Raw genomic sequence first — 9,578 nt, 5'->3', positions numbered from 1 at the left:
TGCAACCTCCACCTCCTGGGTTCAAGCGATTCCCCTGCCTCAGCCTCCCGAGTAGCTAGGACTACAGGCACGCGCCACCACGCCCAGGTAATTTTTGTATTTTTAGTAGAGATCGAGTTTCACCGTATTGGCCAGGATGATCTCGATTTCTTGACCTCGTGATCCGCCCGCCTCAGCTTCCCAAAGTGCTGGGATTACAGGCGTGAGTCACTGCACCGGGCCAGTCGAGGTCTTATATCTGTCATTTGTTTCTCCCCTTAGTGCATCTACATCAGATGATTATTACTTCCATGTTTTCTATCAGTTCCTAAAAAAAAATGTGAAATAGGACAGTACCAGGGAAGGAACCTTAAGGGACACTACTAAACACCTCTTCCATGCCTGTCACTGAGCCAGTCAATACTATTAACTGTTATGCATGCATGTTATTTCCAAGCCTACAGATTGCTTTCACACATCAGCATGCTCATCCATGGTGAAATGTGTCCAGCGGAGATCTATATGGGCAGTAACATTCTTTCCTGAAATCAAGATATACCACGTCTAGTAATGCTCTCCTGAATAAATTATTTATTGAGTATCGATATCACAATCTATGTCTTTTCTCTTTGTTTATTGGATCACAGTGAATATAAAACTATACCCATAGTTACGATTATACAAAAGAATCTTAAGTCACTGGTCATGGGTAAGACAGTAAACCAATTTATGTGCTTTCAGAGCTTTTAAGAAGTTAAAGTGCAAAAATGACAGTTTTGTGCAAAAAGAATTTTCAGCGAGTCCTGACAGTCAAAATACACCTGAAGTCGCTGCGAGACTTTACTTGGGTTTTCATGAGATCGTTTGTGTGTGAACACGCTCGTGTTTTTCCCAGTGCAGGTGTAAGGATGGGCCTATACTTACTCTTCCCACCCCATCCCCCACCCCCTTCACACAGTCTCACCTTGGGAAGGGTATGGGAATGAAGAAAGGAGTGTTAATCGGGTTCCCAGCTTTCCCTTACCTTTCACCTAGCCCACTAACTACTGTGGGTGTTAGGTTTGGGCACACCCATTTCAAAACAAGGATACTGGTTCTTGAGGGAAGTGTGAGACTGAAGTTACAGAGCCTGTTAAAAGCAGAGCCATATAGAGGGAGTAAAACCCCAAGTGCTTCGTGCCGCAGCAGCTGGGGGGTGGACCTGGGCCTACCTGGGGGGATGCTCAGCCCTGCGAGTCCGGGAGCGCGCAGAACAGTGGACAGGGCTTCTCCCACTTCTGGGTAGGAGCGCGCTGGGTGGAGGCCCGCCTACCCTCCGCCTAGACCCATCCTCCGAGCGAGCACGGAGAGGCGGGGAGAGGGCGTGTCCCCTGGCCCAGCGCGACCAGCGCGCACGCGCAGCGGGCAGAAGGGGCCCGAGCCCACTCTGAGCGCGCGGCTGCGCACTGTGCCCAGTGCCCTCCCGGAAGCGCGGAGCTCTGCCAGCGCCACGTCTATCCCCTTACATACTCCTAGGGCTCCGCAGCAGCCGCGAGGGGCGCAGCCCCCGAGCCGCGGCCCTCGGGACGGTACCGAGAGCATCATGGGCAGCGCAGCCCCGCTCTCCGCCTCCGTGCTGCTCCTGCTGCTGCTCCTGCTCCTGCTCCGGGCCGAGCAGCCCCGAGGGGCCGAGCTCACCTTCGAGCTGCCGGACAACGCCAAGCAGTGCTTCCACGAGGAGGTGGAGCAGGGCGTGAAGTTCTCCCTGGATTACCAGGTGAGGCCGGGCGCCCGGCAGCGTTCCCTTCTCCCTCCACTCCCAGGTCTCAACTGGACACTGGCGCGCCCCTGACTGGAGGCGCTCGAATTAGCCACAGAGTCTGTAGGGAGGGTGCATGGGGTGGGAGTCCCCGGACACCAGTTGACTTCCCCGTGAGGAGGAAGGTTTTGGATCATTAGGGCCCACCCGAGACGAGCCTGGCCAGCGAGGAGATGGCGCCGCTGATGCGAACCCGGGATGGGGACGCCAGGGCGGGTCCCGCAGCCTGGAGAACTGGCCAGAGAGATCTCCGCAGGCGCCCGAGACACTAACGAACGCCAGCTCTGATCGGCTGGACAGAGGCTCTCCAACCCCAGTCTTTTGGACCGCCTTGTGCTTTCGAGTACTGAAAAATGGCAGCGAGAGGAAGTAGATTCATAGTTTTATTTTATTCCTCCCCTCTCCAGCGTTTAAAGTTCAGGTGAGGTGAGGGCAGCAGAAGTGAGAATGGGCGCTTTGGAAAGGAGGGATCACTGCAGCCATTGAGGCCTGGCGGTGTTTACAAGGAGTGGTGTGGCTGCATGACTTGGCTCTTGCCATATGGCTTAGAAAAGCTCAGTTCCTGTACTTCTGTCTCCTTTGAGAGAACCCGTGGCCCACAGGTGACAGGAGCAGGTCCTGAGTGAGTAGTCTGCCCTCGATATTTAGTGAGCAGGTCTAGGGTTGGGGGCCAAGTGGGCATTGTACTCAGACAGCTATCTGCTTGTGGACGCATGCTGACAGGCACTTCAGAAATGAGGTGCCACGGGCAGCAGGAATGGGGCAAGCTATTTGACCAGTTCCTCTGTGCTTAAAGGTACTGAAGGAAGCTTGCGCTTGGAGACAACTTATATGTGGCAGTCTCAGTCACTGATTTGTCCACTTTCACATCTGTGTGGACAACATGCAAATTGTGACTAGATTAACATGGGCAACCTAGATGCATTGACAAAAAGAATGATAATTGTGTGGTTGCAGAGACCTCAGATGTCATGTGTTCACTGCCAGGGCGGAAATCCCTTGTCAAAGTGTGCCCAGCCTGGGTTTAAAGACACTCAGCAACAGGATGCTCACTGCTTTATGCAAAGCTTGCTGAGCAGGACTAGTAACTTTTGTCTGGACAAAGAGGCCATTTAAATTTGGAAGCAGATGGAGGCCATTGACCGTGTCCTTTGAGGGATCTTGGTTATAGCCATTGCCTACCTGTGAGATTTTGCCTTATGTGGGTCTTATTTTTCTTATGTTACAAGGAGAGTTTGAACTAAATGATTCCCAAAGCCTCTTCCACCGCTGACACTCAGAAATTCCATGAATGCCTCGATCAATATTTTTCTTCTCCTTGCATTCAATCAGTAATAATATATTGTTAATAGCTAGTAGACCCATTCAGCAAGCCAAGAATGACCCTTGCTGGGGGAGAGGGAGCACCTGTCTGTTATTGGAAGGGAGAAGCAGGAGGTGCAGCATGCATGCTCTAGGGTGGCCCCAAATCAGATCCCACATCTCCACTGCACCCCCAGGGGGTTTGCAGTCTGACAATTGTCCAGTAATTGGCTGGCACTTTTTGGGTGCTTTCTTTATGTTGGACACTGTGCTAAGCACTTTAGGTATGATAACTCATTGAATCCTCACTTCATGGATAAAGACATGTCCTCAGAGAGTAAAGTAACTTGTTTAGGGTCACATGGCTAATGAGTGGCAGTGCCCTAAAGCAGTGATTTGCTGCATGTCTTGTGTTAAGTATTGAACAAAGAAAGAATCAGTGGCATCTAGCTGCATTGGAATAGTTTCTTAGATATCCCTCCTCATCTTGCTCTTGATTTCTGGAAGCCTTATCAGCACCATCTCATGAAGAGCAGTTATCCTGGGGTATGCTTATTCATGCTTCAGAATAGTGCAGTAGGTAAGTGTTTGGGCACTGGAACCAAAAGCTCTCAGGTCAGATCTCAGCTCTACTTTATCTTGTGTAACCTTAGGCAGTTACTTAACCTTGGAGCCTCAGTTTCTTCTGTAAAATGGAAACAATTAGGCTCATTGAACCCCTGCAGAACAATCTTTGGAGTCAGACAGGCATAGATTCAAATCTTAGCCCTTTCACTTTCAAGCAGTGTGACCACAGCCAATTTATTTAACCTTGCTCAGCCTCAGTAAAGTGAGAAGTGGCATAGCACCTGCCTTAGAAAGTTTTGAAGATGAAATGACAGAAATGTTTGTAGAGTCTGATCACAGTGTCTGGTTGGCATTTGGTAAGTGGTGATTGCCCCTTTGATAACAGCAAACTTCTTATGGTTGTCAGGTCATCACTGGAGGCCACTACGATGTTGACTGCTATGTGGAGGACCCCCAGGGGAACACCATCTACAGAGAAACCAAGAAGCAGTACGACAGCTTCACATACCGGGCCGAGGTCAAGGGCGTTTATCAGTTTTGCTTCAGTAATGAGTTTTCCACCTTCTCTCACAAGACCGTCTACTTTGACTTTCAAGTGGGTGATGAGCCTCCCATTCTCCCAGACATGGGGAACAGGGTCACGGCTCTCACCCAGGTGAGTGAACATTAGCAGTTTGGGGCTGCTGAACCCCCTAGCGCGTTCCTCCTCATTGACCTCTGTCTAGGCTGGTGGTCAGAGTCATCATCCATCCAAGTTCCCAGTCTGGAAGTCTCAGGGTTGGTTTTGCCTCTTTCTTCACACCTAGTCCTAAAGAATGCCATGCTCTTCTTTCGATCTTCCTTTCGATTCTCTAACCAGATCCCTGCAGTACTTTCTTCTGATATTCCTGTCTCTACTCTTTCATTCCCACTCAGTCTTTTGCACAGTACCACTTTTGAAGTACCTGTGTCATGTGGCTCTGCTTATATGATGTGCCTGTATCATGAAGACCAAAGTCCTACTTTGTGTGATGTATTAAAGTAACACAAGGTACTGTTACAAAATAAATGCCAAACGTCAATGGCTTAACAGAATAGAATTTATTCTCACGCATAATCTAGAAAAGGTTGGTGAGGAGCTTTCCTCCATGGTGTGACTCAGGAATCCAGGCTTATTCTTTCTTGTCATCTTTCTGTCTTCCCTTAGGGCTTCAGGGTCTTCTGCCTGTAGCTGCCAAAGGAGGAGAAAATGAGAAAAGTCCATCTACTTCTTAAAAGCCCATGCCCAGTGGGAATACATATCACCTGCTCATGCCCCATGGGTGAGAACTTAGTCATGTGGCAAACCTGGATGAAAGGAAGGCTGGCAAGTAGAGCCTTAGCAACAGCTCTACACTACAGAGGAGAAACTCTGACATTTTGGGGGGATAGTCATGTCTGTCGCCCATGGCTGTCAAGGTTCATTATTCTATTATCCCAGCCTCCTTAATCCGTCTGTCTTCCCTTCTGCTATTTAAGCTCCTCCTTCCCTTTCATGTGCAGGCTGGCTTCCTGAGGGCTAGGACCCTGAATGGTTTACTTTTGTATCCTCAGTGCTCCAGTGCATAAGGTGGGGCACAGGAAGAAGCTCACCAAACACTTGTCAAATGACTGTCAGGGCCCAGGGAAACCTGTAAGACAGGAATAACCATCGGTAGCTGCACGTGTGCCAGAACCAAAAGCACAGCGTCTTGAACTTTCAAGGAGGCCAGATGATCTGGGCCGCACTCCAAGGTGGCTCCGTTCCTCTGTGGCTCTGGGCACACTCATGAATGCCTGTGGATTCATTTGCCCAGTCTTCCACCTTCCCTACGCAGTTGGAGGCTAGAGCTGCACTGTTCAGTACAGTAGCCAGTGTCTAAATTTGGCTATTTAAATTAATTGATATTAAATTAAAAATTCACTTCCTCATCTGCACCATAGCAACACTCCAGGTTCTCAGTAGTCACAGGTGACTAGTGGCCATGCACAGAAAGTTCCATTGTCCAAAACTGGGTTTGAGCTTTGAGCTTGGCAACATGACTGCTGTTAGAAGATCCAGCCAAGGGTGTGTATTGTGTGTAAGATCTTTTGCAACCAATACTCATGAGAGTTTTATTGGCCACTATTGAAACAGCCTGTATTCGGAAGATTCTGTAGTCTCCAAAAGCTGAGCTGAAGAACTTCCCCCTTAACCAGTAGAAAACAGATTGGTAGGAAAAGCTTTAATGAATTAGGTCAATAGAGACATTCTTTCCTGGAGCCTGAGCAGTAGTTTGATTTTGTTGCAGGAAAGGGTGATTTATGCTTCCCTTTTCTTCTATCTTAGAACCTCTTCTTTACTCCTGCTTAGCCTCAAAAGAGCCGTTTCCTTCCACTTCTCTGACCCTGCTTCCTTGAACCATCTGTGCCTGCCTTTGAGAATACTTGCTTTTATGCCGGCATTCACTCAGTTTACACACTGTGCCGGCAGTGGATGGCTCTGTGCCTGTGCTGGGCGCCCTGCAAGGAGCACAGCCCTGCAAGCCAGTTGGCCATGGGGCACTGTGGTCAGAGCTGTAACTGAAGTGCCAGGGGTCTTGAGGAGGCACTGATGAATTCTTCCAGGAGTCAGGAAGGCTTCACTGGGAGAGCTTTACCTTAAACTTGACAACGTAGAAGCTTGGCCTCCTCGATGAAGAGAGCAGGTGACATTTATGGAGTGTAACTTTCTTTCTTCTCGCCAGCCCTTTTCATCTTGCTTGGCATGGGTCCCCTTTTACCCAGCAGCTGCTGTCTTGCCTCTCCCCAGACTTCTTGCAGCACAATGGTAGGCCAGAGGCCATGGTTTCTGGCACAAAAGTAAGTATTAGGTGAAAGAACAGGTTCCACGGTGACCAGGGCCCAGGCCAGGGATTCAGGCCCAAAGGACTTGTTTCAGGCCTGAGCTCAGGAAAACCAGGCTCCTAGGAGAGAGGACCTGGGCCAGGAGAATGTGACTTCAGGAAAGCCAAGCTCGAGGGACTTCCAGGCTTCCTGAGAATCTGGGCAGATCCTGGTCAGAGCTGAAGGTTTCTGACAGAGGTCAAAGGCCAAGAGCTACCTCCATGGTGGCCTAGGAAGGGTTAAAGGTTTTCCTAAGTGCTCTGAGGCCGGCTTCTACTTCCCTGTCACTGAGTTCTTAAAGAATTTAAAGAAGCAGATACTTGGGTCAGGGGAGGCCTGATGAGGTGAGGGCTGCAGGAATTTGTCAGTGGTTACAGACTGAAGACCTCAGCATCCACAGGTGGCTGGGACAGGAGGGGGTGTCAGCGTGGAGATGGAGGAAAGGGATGGTGCGAGAAGTAGGATGGGTCAGGGTGTCACCATGAAGTGGCAACTGTCATCCCTGTGAGGCTCCAGGACGCTGGTAGCCAGCCAGGACTGGTGGTCTTAGCAGGGTGGAAAGTCACACACAGGAGGAGAGCTGGGGAATCGTGGCCTGGGAAAACAGGACCCGGAAGCAGAGGGGTTCCATTGGTTTTCTGCTGGGTGGGAAGCTGGCTGAGGGATTGCCTAACTGAAGTGTTGTGGTAACAGGATGAAGAGGTTTGTTTTAGACGAGCACTAATGGAAGATCTCAGTGGATGGGGAAGTAGCATGTTTTCATGGTGAGGGTGAGCATCCAGGTGTCTGTGATTCTCGGGGATATATTGCTCTGGGGTCTCTTGCAGCGTCTGTGTAAGGTCCTGAATGTGTCTGCAGGTGTTAGTTGCCAAGAAAGCTGTAGAGTATCACCTGTTGCTCCATTACCCTCTTAGAACTGGTCCCTTTGCTATCACTGACCTGATCTGATCTGATCTGATCTGAGATTGTTCCTTTAAAGGCCACCGAGGCCTCTTCATGCAGTCCTAGTGCCGGTTTCTGGCCTGTGTCACTGGATCTCGGCCAGAGAAGATGGCTTCACATAAATATCTGACTTATCCTCTGTCTTGGTGTCTACACCTGTGATTTCTGCGTCCTCCATCTTTTCTTCTTCCCTTCCTCCTTCGTCTCCAGTGATTCTGGGTCCTGGGAGAAGGCTGGAGATGCTGACCTGTACTGCTGAATTCCCAGGCCAGGGCCTGCGGTCCAAGGAGCCCCCAGTCAAGTGAGTCTAGTGTTTCTGAATGAGTTTGTGACAAATAAACTTGGAGAATGGAATTCTAGCCTGGAAAATCAAATGAGCCCTTCCGTAGTGTTCTCTGCGGATTTATATATACAAATGTGTATGCATATGTGTACCTATGAATACATATGCGTGTGCCACACACATACATATACACATATACTGTGACCATGATACACACATGTATACACTTACGTGTGTGTCTCCATCCCTCCCACTGATTTCAAGAATGATCTTCTTTGTTATCGAGTCCTGTGATTTCAGTGCCATCAACTTCCCTCCAATCCACTTTTCCCTGACATGGCGACCTTCTTAATTGAGGCCCGCATCTTCTCTTCCCAGTGGAATTGCAGCCACCTAAGTGGTTTCCCTGCCTGTAGACTGGTTCACATGCATCCCTTTCTGCATCATATCTGCCAGAGGCAGATTCTCGTAAAGTGGGATTCCAGTCTTGCCAATCTTCTGCTCACAGAGCCACATGGTAAAGCCTTGGACCTCGAGGCCCTTTACTGTGAGCTTCCACCTCCGCACAGCTGCTTCTCCATGCATCCCCATCACCGTGTCAGTCCCTGATCCCAGACCAGGCCCTGTATAGTTCTTTGCTTGTGCTTCTGCCGCCTGGGATGTGTTCTCATCCTCAGCCTGGTGACGTCCTGCGCATCCATCAGGGCTCAGCTTGTCTTGTCCCATGTCAAGTACTCCATCTTCTCTGGTAGGCTCAGCATCTTTCTCTTGGGTGTTCCCATGACTCTGCATACCCTTCTGTTGTTGGCTCTTTTTATATTGCATTATAGTTGAGTAATTTTTTCTCTAAATTGTGAACTTTCTGAGACCCAGGACTGTGTCTGGCTCTGATTCTTAATTCCTTGGGCCTAGCACAGTGCCTGGAAGAAAAGTAAACATTGAATAAATGTTTGAATGAAGGAATTAGTGGAAGTGTGAGCGATTAAAACTCAGCCATGATTTGAAATCCTTGTAACTTCATCCTACAAGTATCTATCCTGAGTCCCCCAGCCCCACCTTCAATCCTTTGTGATTTTCCAGGGATCCCCAGGGTGATGTAAATACAAAATGGATTTGTATAGGTAGTATAGTCTGCCTGTATAGGTAGTGTCTGGCAGGGAGCACTAGGGAGGCTTCTAGAAATGGCATATATTGAATTAGCTTTGACACGGGTTCACATAGGTTAAGCCCGACTCCACATTTACCTCTTTCCTACTTCCTTCCCAGTTTAGCATTCTATTCCATCTGTGAGAGTTGACATACTTTAGTGAGCTTTGGAAGCATTCCCCGGAGAGCTAGGAGGAGCAACCACAAATGTGACGATTGGCCCCAGTGCAGAGACCTGCACCCGAGCTTTCTCTTCTGGTGGTTGACCTTTGAAGCCAGTTGGCTTTGGAAGTTCCCTTTAGAGTCAACTTCCTGATGTCTGGAACCCTTCTTAGGATCACTTGTCCCTTTTTCAGTATCAAATATCTGCAGGTATAGCCCACCTACCAAATGCGGGGAAGTGAAGAATTTCAGTGCCGACTACACTCCAGTTGTGAAAGATGATATGTAGCCCAAAATAATAGGGCATAGAGGATGTCACTGAGAAAACAGGACAGAGGTACTCACTGGGGGACAAATAGGCTTGTTCTTCACTTGATATTGCTCTTTGAGCTGGTACCCAGTCTAACTCTATCAGTTCCATCTGCTACACCTGTCTCTTATACAAGCTCGAGGGGCTTCCAGGCTTCCTGAGAATCTGGGCAGATCCTGGTCAGAGCTGAAGGTTTCTGACAGAGGTCAAAGGCCAAGAGCTACCTC

At 49.2% G+C, this 9,578-nt stretch overlaps 1 protein-coding gene across 3 annotated transcripts in view; it reads left to right on the top strand.

The window, feature by feature from the left end:
* Nucleotides 1-1,393: 1,393 nt before the first annotated feature.
* The window catches only part of TMED3 (transmembrane emp24 protein transport domain containing 3), a 77,191-nt gene continuing 69,006 nt past the window's right edge, over nucleotides 1,394-9,578 (top strand). For 2 of the 3 annotated variants that reach the window (XM_011983715.1, XM_011983714.1), the window contains exons 1-2: nucleotides 1,394-1,735; nucleotides 4,053-4,301. In XM_011983715.1, coding sequence (XP_011839105.1) covers nucleotides 1,562-1,735; nucleotides 4,053-4,301 — 423 coding nt within the window. In that variant the 5' untranslated portion in view covers nucleotides 1,394-1,561. Of the gene's footprint in view, nucleotides 1,736-4,052; nucleotides 4,302-4,832; nucleotides 4,948-9,578 lie in introns of all 3 variants that reach the window. The other variant, XR_001006441.1, reaches the window with a different exon arrangement.

Source organism: Mandrillus leucophaeus, unplaced genomic scaffold, assembly GCF_000951045.1.
Source record: "Mandrillus leucophaeus isolate KB7577 unplaced genomic scaffold, Mleu.le_1.0 Scaffold254, whole genome shotgun sequence".
NCBI lineage: Eukaryota > Metazoa > Chordata > Mammalia > Primates > Cercopithecidae > Mandrillus > Mandrillus leucophaeus.
This window is presented reverse-complemented; position numbering and strand designations above follow the sequence as displayed.